We start from the raw sequence: 21,696 nt of genomic DNA on the forward strand, positions 1-21,696 counted from the left end.
ACACTTGTGACAGATTTGATTGTTCCTTCTGAATTCTGTTCTTCGTTCTGTAGGTGTACTCATGAGTCATGACATTATGTTTGGACCTTATTCAAATGGCAGTGTTCTTAACAGTCAGAGCACATTAGATATTCTGTATTGTTTGTTCAGGTGCAGTCCAACTCCCATGGGTGGGGACAGTTGTCTGTAATTGGCTGTGAATAAGATTATAGTGTGATTAAATGGGTGACATTCATCACTAACGGGACTCCCATCTTTATCATCACAGGCGATGGTGGCGTTGTAGCTTCTGGTTAATGAAGTGTTTAATCACTCCCTTAGTGACGGATCTAATTGTTTGATTAATGCTAATGTTGGTTTTCACACTAAACACCTACACAACAGCTAATTGGTGCCTTTCAGAAAGTTCCTGGCAGTATAACATGTTCAGTGGCACTTCTGTTTTCAGCAAGAAAATACAGTACAGACCTGGATAATGTAGGCAGAGAGAGGGAGTCCTGCACGTTTACTGGAGATGTACTGTTTACCCTCTGGGTCAAAACTTTAAGAACCCGTTTATTTACAGCAGTGAAAGTAAATGCAGCCTTGAAAAGTGATGCAAACAATTTCTACAGGTGTCCCAACTTCTGTTGACGACTTGTAACAACAGATTCTGTGTGGCAACTATGACTGTGACAGCTGTTACACTGTGACTAACTATAAAGTTTTATGTCTCAGTGCTCATTTTAGAGCTTCAACGTTTAGTTAGGTCGTTGATAGGTCAGTCAACGGACAGAAAAATAATCATATTGCAAAGAAAAGGTTCTTTCTGGTTCCAGCTTCTAAATGTTCTGCTTTTCTTTGTCTTATATGAAAGGAAACTGAATATACTCTGTGTTGTGAGGGGTTTTGTGGGCAAAACAAGTATTTTGATTTTATCACCTCAGACTTTTTTTATTGCTTCCTACTTACTTTTACTTCCTACTTACTTTTATTCAGGCTTTTTATTATTTCCTGACTTTTCACAAGCCAAACAGTTAACTGATTAATCAAGAGTATAATCTGTAAATTAATAAAATTGTGAAAACAATAGTTAAATGCAGCCCTAGATGTTTTTGGTTGGTATGTCACTTGAGCTGGGACTGGCTGCAGCTCCTCCATCAGCTTAAGCAGAGTAAATGAGAATGCATGAGTGGAAACAGAATTTCTACACACAGGTTTTATCTTTCAGGGAATATGAGCAGGCGTTATTTTGTTGACTATTTAATGACCATTTGAAACGCACTCTGTCAGACATTGATGGTGGTTTATCAAAAAAACACATTTTTGTATTTTTCTGTCTTTCTTGCAGGAACAAGCCCACAAGACAGTCCCAGAAATTTCTCTCCTAGTGCCTCTGCTCATTTCTCCTTTGCACGAAGGTAACACAGCCATGGATATGTAGGAGATTTTTCAGATACAGATATTGTATAGCTGTTGACCAGTGTCAGCCAGTAAGGACATTAACTTGGAACGTTTCCTCGGCCGGCAACGGCCTAAATAGTCAACTTCTTTCAAAACAGCAGCGATAACATATTGATTATGCCATTTCTCAGCACATCATTTAATTGTGTATTTTTATTATAATCCACAGTCATTGCCACAGAGCAAACAGGTAACTTCATGTTAGGCTTTGGTTTGACCTTTAGTTTTATAACCCCACCGCAGTACTCTGTATTCTTCATACCCTCATTCCTTCATTTGTCTCGGCTCAACGCTGAGGTTTTGTTATAGGCCTACATCATTCTGGCATCTAGTTTCAGCTTTACACTCAGTGCTTTTATTGTTTCTCTAATTTCTGCTGTCCTGTGTAGTGGAACCAGTAAAATTGATTTCAAGCAACAGCAAAGAAAGGTCACCATTCATCTAGAAATACGTTAAGAAAAGTGCATGCACCTCCCCAAGACAAACGTCTTTGCATCAGGTGTGTAGGTCGAGGAGTAACACTGCTAGACAAAAGATTAGAGCCCACACACTGATTCAGTGCTCGACACCATTGTCCTCATTCAGGCCAAACCACCACGTCACTGGGTATTTAAAGCTTGTACTCCGACCTGACATACTATACCTGCATACGCCTTCAAACTGATGTCACGTGCGACACCACACCCAGACCAATCAGCACAAAAACAGCATGACCCAGTAAGGTACACACAGAAACGGCTGCCGTTTCTTCAGGGGGTGAGGATCGAGAGAAGCGTCACCAGAGGGAGACACATTGGGTGTACAGATTAAACACGCTGTCCCCGCACGGCCAGAATGAGGACGTTTGGTCGACATTAGTTTGATTACAATGTGTTATGAATTTGATCTTTGTATAAGAAATAGTGGTTGCAGAAGTTGTGTATGAACTGAAAGAAACATTTGGAAAGCACTAATTGTGGCTGAATAAGGATTTATTTGGCCAATTATTAGATCCATACAACAGGAACTGGTTTGTGGCTTTGTGGTGTAATGTGGTGGGTGGATTAACATGTTGTGGGTCTTGTTGTTTTTGTGCTGACTGGTCTGGGTGTGGTGTCACACCTGACATTGTGACGGCATCAGGTCAGAGTACAAGCTGTAAAGATTTGGTATCTCTAGAGTGATGGTTTGGCCTGAATAAAAATGATTTTGTGGAGCAGTGGATCAGTGTGTGGGCTCTGATCTGTTTTCTCTAACACGATTTATCTGTACCATGTGATCATATGGACTCTAGGAGTTAGTTCACATGTTTTGATACAAACATGGAAATTAAGCATATTTCATGTTTCTGAAGACATTTCAGCAAATTTGTCTTTGAACAAAGGCAAATACTTCACATCTGTTAGTGTGTTTTGAGCCACTGTGTCAGACTTTGACGTCTGACAGTTCTGTTCGTCTTTGCTGTTGTGTGACAGGACTGATGGTCGCCGCTGGTCGCTGGCCTCCCTTCCCTCCTCTGGATATGGAACCAACACACCCAGCTCCACTGTCTCTGTAAGCATCAAGACACACACCCGAGATATAACGGGTCAACCTGATCCATTTCAGCTAAATACAACCAAAATATCAAGAGTAGTAATAATCGATTGGAAGATGGGCCGGCGTTTGTTGTATTTAACAACACACATATGTTTCTACGTGAATTAGATGAGATAAAATCCTGCTTTCAGAGAACAGTAAACCTCTGAGTAAACCCACTGTTTCTTTATACTAAATCCAGTTACTACAGATATACATCAGCTAAATGTTTGTATTACCTAAAGCACATTGTTCGTGCAGTGTGTCGTGTGTCACGGTCTTGGTTTGTACAGACACTGGCATGCACCTTAACCAGGCAACAGCCAAGGTTTATTTTTCATTTTTAACTAACTCGCGTTACGGTTAAGGACTAGGTAGGACCCAATGTGCAGACACACGAGGCGAGGGAAGGTTCAGGTAGGGCTTTATTAAATGGTAGAGAACGAGACTAATTGGAAAAAACACATGGGCTCATCCTGACAGGGACAAACAAAGACTTCCAAAGTGCTAAACTATACAGTAGGTCAGGGAGCAGGGTAAGAAACTAAAGCAAGACTGGAGAAACCAATAAAAAGAACTGCTAACAGGCCGGGATCACAAACGGGAGACGGCGTCAAACTTACAAGAGTACATGAACAAGCGGGGTGTGGTGAATGGAGATAGCAAGCAGAGGACAGGGGCAACAAGGCGCGGAGGCAAAATGAACCAGCAACCAGACTGAGGGAAGGAAGAAGGATTATATAGACAGGAGACCAGAGGATAACGAGCAGCAGGAAGCCATGGATGGTGATTGTGAACCGGGGTAAACCTGAGGCAGGTAAGCAGACATCGGACAGGAAGTCTAACCAAATATAAAAGCACAAGACAGGAAGCAGGATACAAACCACAACAACTCGCATAAGAGAGCTGAGTAAACTTACTGGCAGTAGTTGTCACTGGCCTGCTTTGTTAAGTAAAAAATGGTTATTCATGTGCTGTAAGTTAGTTAAAATCACAGCTTTCTCTTTCATATCATGATTTTGATATGAAATTATGAATCCTTCAGCTCCAACAAAACCCAGAATCAGTTGGTCAAATAAAATCAGTTTAAGTCAACCTGAGGCAAAAATGAGTGAGTGAAGTTAAAATTACTCCAATGCAGTCATTCAATGCAGTCATTCAATGCAGTGTATTCAATGCTAATTTGCAGCTCCCCGACCCCGGTTAAGCTTTTAAAAATCAGGTTCAAATGTCCAAGAACAAATAGTTTTACAAAACCAAGATGAACAAACTCACACTCTGACCACAGTGTTCACATCTCAATTGTTTTTTAAGCCACAGTTTTCCCCTTTGTAGAAGACTGAATTCTGGTTGTGATTTGAAATCTACTGGTGAAGTTTTCTATGGCTGTGAGCAGCTTACTGAGCAGCACCGCTGGCCCAAGTGGCTCTGCACCTTGTGAGCTCTGCCGTTCCCCCGTCACGTCTCTGGTTCACTGTATTGACTCCTGTCTCTGAAGCTCCATGTGCAGAGTGTTTATGAACAAACACAAAATGCTTTTTCCAGAGAAAACCTGACCTTGACAAGTGGGCACCCTGACGCGCCCACACACTCCCTGCTATTGTGTTTACTTCCTCTGCCTACTTTTCTCTCTGTCCCTGTAACTTGAATCTGAAAGAACGTAATTGTTTTGATATATCAGCATAATCATTTCTATGAAGCAGACAAAACCTGCGTGTACACACACTAGCAGACAATCGCTGGAGTTACCAAAGGTCTTGGGGATTGAAAATGAGCCATATGGTGATTGTGTTTTAGTTTGTGTGCTCTTTGGTCTCTGCTGTTCACACCATCTGTCCAAGGAAGAGTTTTTGGGATATGGCGAGGTCAAGCTCTTAGTTATTCAGTTCAGCAGTATCATGCACAGATGCGAATCTAGTAATTGACATGTTGGGGGGTTTTTTTCATGTTGAATATATATTTGTTTCATTTCCAGTCGTCCTGTTCATCACAGGAGAAGCTGCACCAGCTGCCCTTCCAGCCCACACCTGATGAACTGCACTTCCTCTCCAAGCACTTCTGCACTGAGAGCATCTCCGGCGATGAATGCTGCAGAGCCACAGCCATGCGACCCCGCTCACGCAGTCTCAGGTATTCGCTTACCTCCTGCAAATGGAACACTAGCTTCTTGTGGTATCGCATGCCACTGGTGCCACTCAGGCTCTGATTTATTTTTCAGCCCTGGCAGATCTCCATCATGTTATGACAACGAGATTATTATGATGAATCACGTCTACAAGGAGCGCTTTCCTAAGGTAACACCACACAATAAGTTTGCTACTGCTGCCTCTGGCCATTACTTACTCTACCCTGTACATCACCAACCTTGCACCTCCCCTTCTTTCCGCAGGCCACAGCTCAGATGGAGGAAAGGATTCAGGAGATCATCCGCAGCAACTCTCCAGAGAGCGTCCTCCCTTTGGCAGATGGTGTGCTTGGCTTTGCCCACCACCAGATAATTGAACTGGCCCGCGACTGTCTGGAGAAGAGTCGGCTGGGACTCATCACTTCCAGCTACTTCTGCGAACTCACCGACAAGCTGGAGAGACTTGTTCAGGAGGTGAGCGCATATTGATAAACCTTAAAGATGTTTTCAGAGGAGAGAAATCACATAGCAGTGTTACTGAGCTGCTGTTTTAGATGTTGAAGCAGGAAGACCTCGCCCCAGTTTGAGCTTCTCGTATATAAAACTAGAGTCACAGCTCTGTCTTTTTATGATTACCCTTTAAAAACCTGGAAGTGAATGGAAAGGTAATATTTTAAATAGCAAGTACATGTATCATTTCCAGCTGCCTGACCTAGAAAATACAACAGGTGAAATATTTTTTCATCCAGGGGGGCACCTTCACAACTGGTTTTTCAGATCACAGGTATTTATTGTTCAGAAAATTGCGGTGACTCGTATGTTGTGGTAACTTTAACCAGCTCGTGATCATGTGAGGTGGCTGAGATGTTTCCTCTGTTTTTGGTTGGTGTCCGTGTAGTCTACAGAGAGGTCAGAAAGCGAGGAGGTAAACTTCATCAGAGAACTGGTGAAGAAGATCCTCATCATCATCGCCCGGCCTGCTCGACTGCTGGAATGTCTGGTACGTGTTCTGTCATAGAACTGCCTTTAAAATGGGATAGTCAATGTTTTTCCTGCTTACCCAGCTGTTGAACCATCAGGTCAAACACACAGGAGGAGAAAAGGCTGTTTTATAAGGAGCACTTGTTCTGGAGTTGTGTTTTTAAGGGGTGTTGTACATTTTATGTTAATAGCTTCTACAACAACCAGTGACAGGACAGGGGGGAATCTGAGCTGTTCGTAAAGACAGAAATCTGAACAACCTGGGCTCAGTGAAATGTCACAGATGTGTTTAAAATACACTCATTTCTAAAAGTGTGTCAAAAAGGGCCATAATTCCTGCAGTTCACTTAAACTACAATGATAGGTGTTCATCAGACTTTCAGACTGAGACATACTGATCCATTGTAAACAGAAAAAAACCACAAACATTAGTCCCTGAAACAATAGCGACACCTTTGTTCACTTCAATTAAAACACTGTTCATTCGGGCGCATACTGAGGTGTTGTGTCGTATCTTCAGGAGTTTGACCCGGAGGAGTTTTACTACCTTCTGGAGGCTGCTGAGGGACACGCTAAAGAGGGTCGAGGCATCAAAACGGACATCCCTCGCTACATCATCAGCCAGCTGGGCCTCACGAGAGACCCCCTGGAAGGTACAGGAAGGACTCTGGTCATCATCATCATCATAAAATACAGATAACTGGTTAGAGCTACAAGCAGCCCGATTAGCAGAACAGGAGGAAATGGTATACACTGATTATTCAAAATGGGTTAATCCTTTCTGAATGCTGATGATTAGCGATCATATTCTTATCTTGCATCTTCAATAATACATTAGTAATGTGGTAAATACGACCACATTGAATAAGGAACAAGGGGAGCTGTTGTGGTAATGCTGTGAAGGAGCTGAGCTGTGGAGAGAACTCAAAAGATGTCCTGCACTGAACAGCCTGTCTTTCAAATGACCCTCTGTCTCTCCAGATTCAGTAACCAACAACATTCATTATGACTAATTAGGAAGGAATGGCCTCCCCACAGGCCTTCTATACATCCACACAGGCTCATCAGCCAGTCTCTCCGTTCATTTCCCCCGAGTGTCTCCTATGTTTCATTTGCCCAGTGCCTGTTGTGCCTGAAGCAAACCTACAAGCGAGGACAGATGCTAAATAGCAGTGGAAATGTGTTTACAGGCCCTCGAGGGACACGACAAACACCCCTGTGAAATTACACACATGCACGTCGGCATGATTGCACACAAACATACACGCACAGAAAACATGTTGAAGATGCAAGGTGGCTTATAATGAGCACTTGTTCTGGAGCGGTGATTTTCACAGTGTTGGACATGTGTTGGTGTTGCCACATCTGGGTTCCAGCCCATTTATTCTCAATTCAGATTATCATGGAGTCAGCACCTCAGACATAATAGGTGAATAAAGGCTAAAGTCTGTTGTTTTTGTCTGGTTTGTTGGTCCCAGTCACTCAGCAATTAAGCATTATGTTTCACAAACTGCACTGCTCAGCGTGTTCATGGGGTTCACATGAATGCATCGTACACTAGAAACATTCTGTTCTCTCTAAAATGATTTGATCAAAATATATGGTTTTTATTTAATCATTTATTTCATTGGCTTCATGTTCTAATCCCCTTTATCTGTTTTTAAATGTTCTTGTTTTTGTTTTCTTTATTATTCATTTCATTCTTCTTGTATTGTCCCTATAAAGCATTTTAAATGGCACTAACTTGTGCATTAAGAGCTGTAAAAGTACAGATTGACCGATTCTGCTCCTCTGCTACGTGTCTCTGTAGAAATCGCTCAGCTGACCAGCTGTGACAGTGGGATTGCGGAAACCCCAGAGACAGACGACTCAGTAAGCACTCAAACTGATGAATGTATTGATCTTTACAGCAGGTGTACCAGTGAAATGCAGATTTTATCTTTTTGATTTGTTTTAGTAATTGCCTCTCTTCTTGTCCTCAGTCTCAGAGCCTCAGCACAGCCTTGCGGTCCCGGAGAAAACCCTCTGAGTTGGACTTTGAGATGACAAAACTCATCAGCAATGGTGCCTATGGGTGAGGACACAATCTATACAAGATTAATTCAATTCTGATGCTAGAGGAAATGCTATTGCCCTGACAGCAATCCCTCCCTTGCCAATTGCATTTTCCTCTCTGTTTCTTCTAGACATTGATAACTGAAATGACTTTAACAAGATTAGATGATCACTAGTTTCCCCAGCTGACTGGTAAACTGTTTATTCCACAGAGCTGTTTACCTGGTTCGGCACAAGGAAACTAAGCAGCGGTTTGCCATGAAAAAGATCAACAAGCAGAACCTGATGCTGAGGAACCAGATACAGCAGGCCTTTGTGGAGAGAGACATCCTCACCTTTGCTGAGAACCCTTTTGTGGTGTCCATGTACTGCTCCTTTGAGACACGGCGGCACCTGTGCATGGTCATGGAATATGTTGAAGGTCAGCAGCTCGGTGTTGTAGCGCATAGTGCTGCAGCTAAAGGTGGTCCACTTCAGCAGTGTCTCCTGTGTGTAACTATCTGAAGCACATCTGTGACATTAGTCTGTTGGTCTTTGCAGGAGGAGACTGTGCCACCCTTTTGAAGAACATGGGTCCTCTGCCTGTGGATATGGCTAGGATGTACTTTGCTGAGACAGTATTGGCTCTGGAATATCTCCACAACTATGGCATCGTCCACAGAGATCTCAAACCAGACAAGTGAGACGTCGCACAGTTTAAAGCAGCTGCTAACTATTTTCTCTTTACTTGCAGAGAACTCGGCGGTCCCCCTCAGCTGGATGGAGGATTATAACATCCTTCAGCTCCTTGTTTTGGTTTTCCTGCCTGTAAAATTACTGTTTTGGTTCCCCCTCACTGGCAGTATTATTTTTGGGTTAGCAGGCAGCTGTTTTCAGTAACAGCTGTAGGCTTCCTGCTTAGCAGACACATGATGTTAGAGACCAGCTAGGGAACATGGTGAAGTGGTGAGCAGATAAAGAGCCAACTATTTCCCTCAGGAATTGGTGGAGAACAACAAACAAACTAAAAGGAACATTCCATTGAAATGTTGTTTACATGTTAATGCATAAATTATTTTAATGATAATAGTCCAATAACACAAAGTAGAACATTTAATGAGTGTTTTTACTTTTGATACTTTAAGTACACGTAGCTTGTAATACTTTATATGGGTTTTACTTATAATGTAGTGCTTCTACATTGTGGTATTACTACTTTTATTTGTGTAAAGAACTTGGCTACTTCCTCAAATCTTTCATTATTTCAAAAAGCCAAACGAATACAAATAATCTGCACAGGTTTTATTAGTGATCCGTGTCTGGAAGCTAAACTGCTCTACAGCTTACCTGCAGTTATACAGTCTATACCAGTCATTTTATTATCACAATTCAATATATGTCTGTCTCACTCTCTTCCCCTTGTCCCTCCTCTTCACAGTCTGCTGGTTACATCAATGGGGCACATTAAACTGACAGATTTTGGGCTCTCCAAGGTTGGGCTGATGAACATGACCACTAACCTGTATGAGGGGCATATAGAGAAAGATGCCAGGGAGTTCTCTGATAAGCAGGTATGGTGAATGTTTTTTAACCTGATGGACAGGTGTGACGACTTCCACACACGTGTTGACTCATGTTTACAACACCTGTCGTGTTTTCGTTCTGTACAGGTGTGTGGGACCCCTGAGTATATTGCTCCAGAGGTGATCCTGAGACAAGGCTACGGAAAGCCAGTGGACTGGTGGGCTATGGGCATCATCCTCTATGAATTCCTTGTGGGCTGCGTGCCCTTTTTTGGAGACACACCAGAGGAGCTGTTTGGACAGGTCATCAGCGGTCAGTGCTGCCTGCCTTCTGTGGCATCATGTCTGTGACAGTTTTGCCTCACAGTGACCTGCGGCTCAGACCGCACCGATAGATGTTGATCCTCAGTCGAGTGCTGTCATCTCGTTTGGGTACAAACGGGTTAACTTGCTGGTTAAAGCCAGTAAATTAAGCTTTTTATTTTAATTACAGGCAGCACAGTGGAACGAAGTTTCCAGGTTTGATCCCAGGCCGACCCAATGCCTTTTTGTGTAGAGTCTGCATGTTCTCCCTGTGTCTGCGTGGGTTCTCTCTGGGTGCTCCGGCTTCCTCCCACAGTCCAAAGACATGCAGCTTAGGTTGACTGGCGACTCTAAATTGGTCGTAGGAGTGAATGTGGTTGTCGGACTACATGTCAGCCCTGTGACAGACTGGAGACCTGTCCAGGGTGGACCCTGCTTCTCGCCCAATGTCAGCTGGGACTGGCTCTATAGCATTACATCGCACTGATCAGTTGATTGCTTTTTGCAACTATATCATATGCGAAACCCATCAACTGCCTTATTTATGTTTGTAATTAAAAGATGAAAAGTTATTTTCTTACTTATGTCAGTTTATCTAGTACAGACATTTACTAGATGGCGTTTCCTGCTGCTAGAGGTGATACAGGCGAAGTGTCCCAGCACCTGCCGTGTAGATTCTGTTGAGCACATCAGGAGAAATTTCCAAACCTCATTTAGATAGGAATTAAACATTTGCATAGTGATGACAAGGAATTAGTTACCTCACGTATTTGTCAATTTATTGAAGACTGAGATTTCCCTAAGGGTCGGTAGCAAAACAGATGGCAGTAAGTGGATTTAGTTTGACTTCAGACCACAAGTGATGTTTTAATATTTTGGCGACAGCAGAAAATCTTCATCCTGAAAATAAGAGCTTTTATCTTATCAGTGTTGTGGCTCAGATGAATGGTTGTGTGGATAACAGCCTCAGTCTGTGCCATGGAAATGAATGGCACGCCATGTCTGATTTGGTTTGCTCTCAATCAAACTGTACCAAGCCTCTGAGAATAACTGTTAATTAAAGGGGCCTGAACACGGTGAACGCATGCCACTGTGGCCTCAGGCCGCACATACATATTCATAGCGCTCCTCCCAAATTTGATTAAAATGGGGGACAAGCTGTGCAGAGATCATGGTACAGACAGGCTCTGCTCCCCTTTACATTTCTGATGGAGGAAGTTTTTCACTGAAAGCTGATGTGAGATTGTCTCATTCTTACACCTACAAACTGATTCTGATTCATCTGGTGCAGCTTTTTTAAAAGGAACATTTTAGAGTGAAGTGTCACAAATGGCAGCCTCGGGGGGGCACAGTTGGATGAAGGGGTCTAAGGCCACAGTGTAAAACTAGGCTGTGGAATTCCCTGCCTTTAGATATACGCTCGATAACTGAGCCGGCAGCGTTAAAAACGCATCTTTTCAAACAAGCTTTTAATGTTTAGCGTGTTCACTGATTTTCGTCACTTCTGGATATCTATTTGGCTTCTGTCTGTTTATGAGTGTTCTTAACTTTGTGCTCTTGAGCTGGAAAGCACGGTACAAATAAAGATTATTATTATTATTATTATTAAAATTCTGTGGCAGAATAAAACCGTTTCATGCATAGACTTGTTCTTGTAGTGATAATCTGATTGTTTTGTGGTTAGGTTTCTCATCAGCAAACAAGCGTTTTAGCATTTAAACCACTTCCTGTTCAGCAGTACAATTATTATTTAAAGGTCAAATGTTTATGTGGCATCCATCCTTGTATTTTCAAATGGATTTTACTGTGGGGTCTGTAGGGTCAGCGGTTCGATCCCCGGCTTCTCCAGTCCACATGTCGAAGTGTCCTTGAGAAAGACGCTGAACCTAGTTGTAATGTCACTGGTGTGTGAGTGTTTGTGCACTTCAATGTATAGAAAAGTATTTACAGTAGTGTAGCAAAACGGCAGCCAACGCAGACCATAGGACGTTAGCCCTACAGGTTTAACTGTGAAGCACAGACGCTGTTGGGAATTTTTTTAAAAGTTATGTTAGTTTTATGAAATTCCTGCATGTTTCCCGAAGGACATATTATTCATAGAATATTGTATCTGTAACATCAGGCCGTTTGAAAATGATCCTCTTTACTGTCAAAATACATCAGATACATGCCAAAAGTGTTTTGCAAGTTCAGAACTCCAAGTTAGATGCCTGGTTATAAGGCAAAGCTTCACTCATAAGGATTTAATAGTTACTTAGCAGCCACACAGCGCGATGTGATGCATTTTCCATCCAGCACGCTGAAACTCTGAGCTCGCATCAGATCAGACTTCTTGACAAATGTTTGCAAAATTCACTGAAGAGCCACACGTGCAGTAACAGTATGAGATGTCTTACCTGTAAACAGGAGTTTTTCAGCTTCAAAACCATGTTACACATGATAATCTACAGTAAAATCAACTGAACTGGGCTGTTTATATCTGGGGTATTTTTAATTCAAGGTGGTTGTATGATTTGTGTTTCCAGATGAGATCAACTGGCCTGAGGGAGAGGAGGCGCCACCTCCTGATGCTCAGGAGCTCATCACCCTGCTGCTCAGACAGAATCCTCTGGAAAGAATGGGCACAGGTACTAACGCACAGAGCAGTAACTCGGTTAGCACGAGACAGCAGGCCACCATAAATTCTCATGTGATCGTTAGTGCCACCTCAGCACTGCTCATTATTCTATGTCACCAGGGAAGGAATTGAGGTCAGCAAGCAGCAGAGCAGTTTATCCTCAGACCCACTCTCCTCTCCTCTTTGATCAGTTGATTATTTCCTTGCCAGAATCTAGTTCCTTGTATGTGTAAATGTGTGTACTGTAAAAGTCCCTGATGTGGGGCAAAGGCTTTTGATCAGGAGGATGCATGTAGCCAGTTCATTTCAGGGACAGTCGGACCTTTGTGGTCATTGAGATCTGTTCTGTCCGTTGTCTCCCCTCCCCGGGCTCCATTTATTCCACCAGAAGTCATAGGCAGGAAATTGTGCTGCATAATTTATGGTCACGATATCAACTTCATCAGCCACTAGGGCCAAGAAAAACATTGCACAAGCAAACATTGTGTGCCTAACTGAGCTATTCAGTGTCACTGTCTCATGTTTTCTGTGTTTATTTTAGAAGCTGTTTTCACATTTGTCCAAAAAAGCGATATTCTTGTTATTCATCTGTATTTATGCCATCTGCAGGTGGAGCTGCTGAAGTGAAGCAGCATCCGTTTTTCCACAACCTGGACTGGAATGGCCTGCTGAGGCAGAAGGCCGAGTTCATTCCACAGCTGGAGTCTGAAGACGACACCAGCTACTTTGACAGTGAGTTAGCTAACACGGTCAAACAGAAAACCAGAAGGACAAAAATTTCACCAAAAAGCTTTTGGCTGTATGTTTTTCACATTTGCACCCTAAAGGTGCTTCTTATAACTTGAATAATCACCACATTAGGTTTCCTTTAGTATCAAAGTAATCCAGTGGCAACTGTCAGTACAAGTAAAACAGGAACTGCTAATAGCTAATCCAGTGTATTTTTAATGGTGCTAATTTGCCAACATGTCAACAAATATAGGCTAAAACAAGTTGTAGCTCACAGCTAACTCACAGGGTAAATCCCAGTTACCTTATTTGACCGCTCCTTGCTCGTCACTCAGAAGTCGTTCCAGTCCGCCATCTTGAAGGACACGTACCACAGCTCCTATTCCTGCTCTGAGGAGTGAGGGGGCTGCCTGGAGGAGCCATGAGTGGGAGTCTTCTATGGACATTTTGCACAATCAGTACATTTTCTTGACACTATTAGTGCTTAAAGTTCCTACACTGGCACTTTCCTTTGTCCGTAAAGATTTGTGTTGAAACACTGTGGACACAGATAAAACACAAACAATTTGAAACCACATAAAAACCCACATGTAAACTGACATTGGCATTCAAGTTATTTTGAAATAACTAGCTAATACATCTAGTGACTTGCTGTTATGTTGTTATAACCAAATAGAAATTCTAATTAAAGGTTAGATATAATATGTACTCAAATCAGCCCATGGCACTCATGAATAAAAACATCTGAAAAATAAACCTCCTGTTGTCCTCAGCTCGCTCTGAGAGATACCATCACCTGGAGACAGAGGAAGAGGATACCAACGATGAAGACTTCAATGTAGACCTGCGGCAGTTCTCCTCTTGTTCTCACAGATTCTCTAAGGTGTGTCCGTAATCTCTGGTCTCAGAGCGTCACGCATGCATCATCATTACCGGCAGAGATGTTGGTGATGTAAATGAGTTCATGCCCTCATCTGTCCTGATCCCTTCCTCATGGGAAAGAACGTATAAGCAATTGGTATTTCATATGGAAATGTGTGCATAGAAAACACTTTGCACCCCCCATCCCCCACCCCCACCCCCCTCTCTCTACAGATTTCGGCTTTGCATATATTTTCTGCTTGCAAATCAGATTTCTTTTTTCAGTAACATGAAACACAATACAGTCATACAAGGTGGGAGTCATTGTTGTGCTGCATTGCAGTATAACCCCCCCCATATATCTAAACGAAGCATTAACACATGTCTCAAGAAGCAGCGGGGTGTCTCAGAGGAAGTCTTAAGTTCCTCTGCTGCACCTAAACCCCATGCTTGTAAGGCAACGATGAAGTCTGTATTAAAACAGACAGCAAAGTGTTTCTGGGCTTCTCTTAACTGTCGATTTTAAAAGTCTTGGTGTGTAAATATAGGGTCACAATGAATCTGTCTAGAATAACTCAACTTTGTAGTTTATTCTGAACCTGGCGATGCATGAACATGTTTGCCTTCCTGTACTACAATGAGAAACAACATTGTTTCTGTGTGGGTGTCAGGTTTACAGCAGCCTGGATTTGTCCCGTGGTCACCTGGAGGAGAAGGGCGAGAGCGAGGAGAAGAAGAGCGAGAGCCCACTGACTGTGGACTCTCTCAGCTGGACGCCAGAGTTTGCTGAAATGTGCGCTTGTGTCCTTCTTTGAATCAAGCCTGTAACTCCAGTATTAGCTCACTAAACCACACATAAACATAAATAGCAGTTAACAGAAATCAAAAATGCAGTTCATGCCTGAGATGAGCCTTTCTACGTACAGACAAAAATAGTAAAACTTTTTCATGTCTGGCCCACCCAGTGCTAATTGGGGAAGAGTAAGGAACCACTGGATAAATCTATAAGTCACTGTATATTATGAGCTCGTATAATATTTTTAATGTAAAATGTGAATCTGCAAAGTGACTAGTTATCAGATAAATGTACTGTATATTAAATTTTATTTAAGAAATGCTACATTAACTCAATAGCGCAGTCACTAAATTTAAAGACATTTGGCTGCTACTTTAGTTTGTAACTTGGTCACATCTGTATTTTTTACATTTCCACTTAATGGGCCGATGAGAAATTTGGAGCTTTACTTATTGCTGTCACTCGTCAAAAATCAAATTAGTTTCATGCAAATGGTCAAAAAGAGTTGACTGAGGCAAACTAACAACAAACTAACAATGAGGAAACCTCCCTCCTTCAGCGATAATGCTGTTTAACTTTTTACATCTAACTCAGAGGTGCACTTTGAATGTTGACCTTCTAAGTTAACGGCAGCGATAACACTCCTTATACCATCTCTCACTGAGCAGAAATTGTTCACAATCATTCCAGTTATTCTCACATAAAACTATAACACTAATATGTACTGTATAGTATATTCAGACAACACTTGGCTCCTCCAGAGTGTGAGATTCTGCTCATCTCATGAGGATCTGTTCTGTCCCTCGTCCAGGCCCTCGCTGTCCCACTCGACGGACACGGACAGTTTGAATCAGGGGCCTCACCTGAGCCTGCTACCAAAGTTTGCCATCTCAATGGAGAGTGAAGGAGATGAGCCGTCGGGCCTCGGTGACCCCAGCAAGGCCGTCGCCTCCGTTGGGGAGCCCCCGCAGAACGAGCCTGACGCTACCACTCCAGGCAGCACCCACAGCGGAGCCACGCTCTCAGGTATGAAATGACAAATCAATGATCAATAAGTTGTACAGTAAGTTGCCTTCAGGACAATCAAACAGTAGTATCCAAACAAAAGGCTCCACACTGAGGACTAGTAGAGATGATGTTTATATTAAAAACCTTCAGATTTTCATTGTTGTATTTCGGCTGCTTTTACGTCAGGCTACTTGCTTGGCCGGTTTACCAGCTTTTAAAGAAACTGAGAAGTATGCTGATGTGCTTTCCTGCCAAGAATTAAGATGACATGCCACTCGGTTGCTCGATTAGCTTAGTATAACATGAACGGTTAACAGCTCGAAGGGAACAATCATAATGATAATGACAGAGAAAATTCTCATTTGTTCATTATAGTTGTGTGCCTCACCTTGTGAACCTCTTTGGTAATAATTAGGAAGTTTCTCAGAACATCTGGACCAGCTGACACCCAGAGGTGAGGGAGTGGAGAGCCCCGACAGTACCAGTCATACTTCTTCAGACCAGGGGGCTCAGACCGCCTCTCCACAACCCGAGACTGCTGCAGAGAAGACCAGAGCTGCGGCAAAAGTCCCGAAGTCTGTGTCAGCTAGTGCCCTTTCGCTAATGATCCCTGGGGGTAAGTGGAAGAACACCCACGGGAATGCAGAGATGTGCATGTATTGACTAAAAACATGTTCTCAGCCTCTTCACTGAAGGTTGTCAGAGCAGAAACATGTCAAGAATTACAATAAGAGCAATAGACTCTGAAACAAATAAAGTAAAAGTGATGAGAGCGCACTGTAGATGTGTGCGAAAATGGCCCAGCATGACATCTGCTGCGACTTCCATTTTACAGAGTGGCTGCGAGCAAGTAGCCGCTAACATGGAGCATAAGTAGGGGAGGCAGGAGCAAGAGGTTTTGACTACTGTGAGAGAGACAGTGCCATTAGTTTCCCCCCCAGCAGGAGCAGAGTGAACCCAGCTCATGAGCTTTATCACAGCACCTCGCTGCTGACTCGAGCCATTCAGAGTCTGATTGATTAAATAAAAGAATGTGCCCAGTTAGTGATCATCTCTTGTTTTCCCAGATGTCGTCGGGGTGTCACCGCTGGCCAGTCCCCTGTCTCCTTACTCCCTCTCCTCAGACCCATCCTCAAGAGACTCCTCTCCAAGCCGAGACTCCTCCCTCTGTTCCACCAACCCACAGCAGCCTGTGGTGATCCACAGCTCTGGAAAGAAGTTTGGCTTCACGCTGAGGGCTATCCGGGTGTATGCATGCGACGGTGACACCTATACAGTCTATCACATGGTCTGGGTAAGGACCAGACAAACCTATCAGATATAACTAGGATGCATTCACCCCAAACCTGTTGGGGGCAGGTCTGGTGTTTTTAGTGGTGTGAAAGCATTCAGTCAAATCTGCTGCAGAATCAAACCTGAGCTTATTGAAATGAGAGGTTTCTATCTGCCCAGTCATTGACTACATGTCTACAGCTCTTCATTTGTCTGTAAAAACCACGTGTGAACACAAACTGGACCAAAGCTTAAAATCTCCTTCATTGGTCAGAGCCAAATGGACAGCAGATGAGAAAGCTGTCAGCCATGACTCAACCTACATACTTGTAATAACAATAAATATCTCTTTGTCTCCAATCAGAATGTAGAAGATGGAGGGCCTGCACATAAAGCAGGATTGAAAGCTGGAGACCTAATTACTCATGTCAACGGAGAACCAGTTCACGGTCTTGTCCACACTGAAGTGGTGGAGCTCCTGCTCAAGGTAAATGAGAATGTGTGAATATTTTTAAACTGCAACTATTCAAAGTTTAACAGTTTTGTTTTCACATATACTACACCTCAGCCTCATAATTAGATGTTTTATGGTGTTTTCAAAATGTATATTTTTAATGACATAGTACAGATTAACCAAATTGTCCAGGTTAAATTAATTTAAGGGCTAAATACCAATACTGACCAGGCTAAAGAATATATCAGCTAATCAACTGGATGTGTGCTGAACCTGCTGAGTGGATGTTTCCTTTACAAACCTCAGTGGCTCTTTAGAAGAGAGATAAAGCAAAAGTCCAGCTGTGTTGTATTTACTGGACTGAAGCAGTTTGTGTCAATCAAAATAAATTAACCTCTTTACTAATGATCAGCAGCCACACACAGTATTGAGACTGAGCTAATCCTGACTGCAGTGAAGTAAATTCTATTTCTAAGAGCTGTCGTGTAGTCTGACCCGGGCCAACTCCAGAGTTTTGTCCCTCTGTTTCAGAGTGGTAGCAAAGTAGCCATCTCCACAACCCCATTTGAAAATACTTCAATAAAAACTGGTCCAGCAAGGAGGAATAGCTACAGGAGCAAGATGGTCAAATGTGCCAGAAGGCCCAAGAAGGAGAAGACTCCAGAGAGGTCAGTTCTGTGTAGATTTAAAAGGTTTTCCACAACATGTTTTTTCAAAATGTGAACCTAAGCTTTTGATATCATATTAAATGAGTTGCATCAAGAAGGCTATCCAGCGTAAAACCTGTGCTACATCGGTCAAAGTGATCTGCTGTGATGACACCCCCAGAAAGTGGAGCAGCCGAAAGAAGTTGTTTTAGATTTTCCAGTTTAGAGTAATAAAAAAACATTTTTGATTAGAGAATTAATAACATAATAGTTTGTTTGTAGCCATATATTTTAATAATGGCATTCGTTATAAAAGGCAGTTTCAAACTATCCACAGTTGACTGATGTCTTTATTATTGTCTCCCTTTTTTCCAGGCGGCGCTCCCTTTTCAGGCGGTTCGCCATGCAGCCGTCTCCTCTCCTGCATACGAGCCGCAGTTTCAGCTCTCTCAACCACTCTCTGTCGTCTGGTGAGAGTCTCCCTGGCTCCCCTACTCACAGTGTCTCCCCTCGTTCCCCTACTGCCGCCTTCCGCCCCGCACCAGATTTCACACAGTCAGGTGGAGATTTTAACCTGATCTTAATGAGCTTGAATGTTCAGACGTTTTGTTGATTATTCTTGTTTCATATACAGTGGTGTGAAAAAGTGTTTGCCCCCTTACTGATTTCTTATCTTTTTGCATGTTTGTCACACTGTAATGTTTCAGATCGTCAAACAAATTTATATATTAGTCAAAGATAACACAAGTAAACACATCATGCAGTTTTTAAATGAAGGTTTTTATTATTAAGGGAAAACAAAATCCAAAACTATATAGCCCTGTGTGAATAAGTGTTTGCCCCCTAAACCTAATAACTGGTTGGGCCACCCTTAGCAGCAACAACTGCAATCAAGCGTTTTCGATAACTTGCCATGAGTCTGCCACAGCGCTGTGGAGGAATTTTGGCCCACTCATCTTGGCAGAATTGTTGTAAGTCAGCCACATTGGAAGGTTTTCGGGCATGAACTGCCTTTTTAAGGTCATGCCACAGCATCTCAATTGGATTCAGGTCAGGACTTTGACTAGGCCACTCCAAAGTCTTCATTTTGTTTTTCTTCAGCCATTCAGAAGTGGACTTGCTGATGTGCTTTGGATCATTGTCCTGCTGCAGAACCCAAGTTCGCTTCAGCTTGAGGTCACAAACGGATGGCCGGACATTCTCCTTCAGGATATTTTGGTACACAGCAGAATTCATGGTTCCACTTATCACAGCATGTCTTCCAGGGCCTGAAGCAGCAAAACAGCCCCAGACCATCACACTACCACCACCATATTTTACTGTTGGTATGATGTTCTTTTTCTGAAATGCGGTGTTACTTTTACGCCACACATAATGGGACACACACCTTCCAAAAAGTTCAACTTTTGTCTCGTCTGTCCACAGAGTATTATCCCAAAAGTCTTGGGGATCATCAAGATGTTTTCTGGCAAAACTGAGACGAGCCTTTATGTTCTTTTTGCTCAGCAGTGGTTTTCGTCTTGGAACTCTGCCATGCAAACCATTTTTGCCCAGTCTCTTTCTTATGGTGGAGTCATGAACACTCACCTTAACTGAGGCAAGTGAGGCCTGCAGTTCTTTGGATGTTGTTGTGGGGTCTTTTGTGACCTCTTGGATGAGTTGTCGCTGCGCTCTTGGGGTAATTTTGGTCGGCCGGCCACTCCTGGGAAGGTTCTCCACTGTTCCATGTTTTCGCCATTTGTGGATAATGGCTCTCACTGTGGTTCGCTGCAGTCCCAAAGCTTTAGAAATGGCTTTATAACCTTTTCCAAACTGATAGAGCTCAATTATTCTCTTTCTCATTTGGTTTTGAATTTCTTTGGATCTCGGCATGATGTCTAGCTTTTGAGGATCTTTTGGTCTACTTCACTTTGTCAGGCAGGTCCTATTTAAGTGATTTCTTGATTGCGAACAGGTGTGGCAGTAATCAGGCCTGGGTGTGGCTAGAGAAATTGAACTCAGGTGCGATAAACCAGTGTTTTGACAGGGGGGCAAACACTTGTTCACACAGGGCTATATAGTTTTGGATTTTGTTTTCCCTTAATAATAAAAACCTTCATTTAAAAACTGCATGATGTGTTTACTTGTGTTATCTTTGACTAATATATAAATTTGTTTGACGATCTGAAACATTACAGTGTGACAAACATGCAAAAAGATAAGAAATCAGTAAGGGGGCAAACACTTTGTCACACCACTGTATAAATCAGTAAGGGGGCAAACACTTTTTCACACCACTGTATTATGTTTAATTCCTGATAGTCACTGGTTTTTGTGCTTACAAATTCCAGGGGGTAACTCGTCCCAGAGTAGCTCTCCCAGCTCCAGTGCTCCAAACTCCCCTGCAGGCTCCGGCCACATTCGTCCCAGCACTCTCCACGGGCTCGGCCCCAAACTGCCTGGTCAGAGGCTTCGTCAGGGGCGCCGCAAGTCTGCTGGTAGCATTCCCCTCTCTCCTTTGGCTCGCACACCTTCACCTACTCCCCAGCCAACATCTCCTCAGCGCTCACCCTCTCCTCTTCTTAGTGGGCATTCTGTTGCCATTTCCAAGACAAGCCAAGGCTTCCCAGCCAAAATACATTCCCCACCTACAATTGTACGCCATATGGTGCGCCCCAAAAGTGCTGAGCCACCTCGCTCACCCCTCCTAAAACGAGTCCAGTCTGAGGAGAAGCTGTCTCCCTCTTACACAGGAGATAAGAAGCATCTGTGTCCCAGAAAACACAGCCTGGAAGTGACCCAAGAGGAAGTGCAGGATGAGGAGCTGCGAACTGGGGAGCAGGATCACACTGTGCTGCAGAGTGTGGAAGAATCAGCCTGTGAAGCGCTGGCAGTCACCCGTGTACGACCTGTTGAGCAGGGCTGCTTAAAGAGGCCCATCAGTCGCAAGATGGGCCGGCAAGAATCTGTCGAAGAGCTCGACAAAGAAAAGCTGAAGTCGAAGATGGTTGTGAAGAGACAGGACTGGTCAGAGAGGAAGGAGTCTCTACAGAAGCAAGAATCCCTGTGGGAATCTGACTCATCTCCCTTGTGTGGTGATGATAGGGATGAAAGTTTCCTGGTCCGAGGCCAAAACAAAACCCAGAGCAGCCCAGAGTCTGGCCCTCTAGAGGCAAAAGCCGCCACTACAACCCTTAAAGATGTGCTGTATAAAAAGCTCACCACACGTGCGTCTGAAGGCATCAGTGAACCATCTGGTGCCAGCAGTGAATGTGAAGCAGGACTTCGATCAACTCTCTGCTCCGTTCACCCAGAGTGGCAGCACTCCAGACAGGGCAAGGACAATGTGAAGCCAGACAGATTGGAC

At 43.3% G+C, this 21,696-nt stretch overlaps 1 protein-coding gene across 1 annotated transcript in view; it reads left to right on the forward strand.

Moving 5' to 3' along the window:
• Positions 1 to 21,696, forward strand: part of mast4 (microtubule associated serine/threonine kinase family member 4) — a 79,193-nt gene that overhangs the window by 54,795 nt on the left and 2,702 nt on the right. The window contains exons 6-29 of the mRNA XM_020616921.1: positions 1,331 to 1,400; positions 2,898 to 2,976; positions 4,976 to 5,130; positions 5,219 to 5,294; positions 5,390 to 5,599; positions 6,024 to 6,125; positions 6,627 to 6,759; positions 7,917 to 7,978; positions 8,089 to 8,180; positions 8,374 to 8,582; positions 8,702 to 8,840; positions 9,579 to 9,711; positions 9,811 to 9,976; positions 12,492 to 12,593; positions 13,193 to 13,315; positions 14,086 to 14,195; positions 14,845 to 14,966; positions 15,781 to 15,995; positions 16,393 to 16,593; positions 17,045 to 17,271; positions 17,614 to 17,736; positions 18,235 to 18,371; positions 18,726 to 18,910; positions 20,681 to 21,692. Of these exons, the coding sequence (XP_020472577.1) occupies positions 1,331 to 1,400; positions 2,898 to 2,976; positions 4,976 to 5,130; positions 5,219 to 5,294; positions 5,390 to 5,599; positions 6,024 to 6,125; positions 6,627 to 6,759; positions 7,917 to 7,978; positions 8,089 to 8,180; positions 8,374 to 8,582; positions 8,702 to 8,840; positions 9,579 to 9,711; positions 9,811 to 9,976; positions 12,492 to 12,593; positions 13,193 to 13,315; positions 14,086 to 14,195; positions 14,845 to 14,966; positions 15,781 to 15,995; positions 16,393 to 16,593; positions 17,045 to 17,271; positions 17,614 to 17,736; positions 18,235 to 18,371; positions 18,726 to 18,910; positions 20,681 to 21,692 (4,183 nt within the window). The remainder of the gene's footprint in view (positions 1 to 1,330; positions 1,401 to 2,897; positions 2,977 to 4,975; positions 5,131 to 5,218; positions 5,295 to 5,389; positions 5,600 to 6,023; positions 6,126 to 6,626; positions 6,760 to 7,916; positions 7,979 to 8,088; positions 8,181 to 8,373; positions 8,583 to 8,701; positions 8,841 to 9,578; positions 9,712 to 9,810; positions 9,977 to 12,491; positions 12,594 to 13,192; positions 13,316 to 14,085; positions 14,196 to 14,844; positions 14,967 to 15,780; positions 15,996 to 16,392; positions 16,594 to 17,044; positions 17,272 to 17,613; positions 17,737 to 18,234; positions 18,372 to 18,725; positions 18,911 to 20,680; positions 21,693 to 21,696) is intronic.

Source organism: Monopterus albus, unplaced genomic scaffold (genome assembly GCF_001952655.1).
Source record: "Monopterus albus unplaced genomic scaffold, M_albus_1.0 scaffold181.1, whole genome shotgun sequence".
Taxonomy (NCBI): Eukaryota; Metazoa; Chordata; class Actinopteri; order Synbranchiformes; family Synbranchidae; genus Monopterus; species Monopterus albus.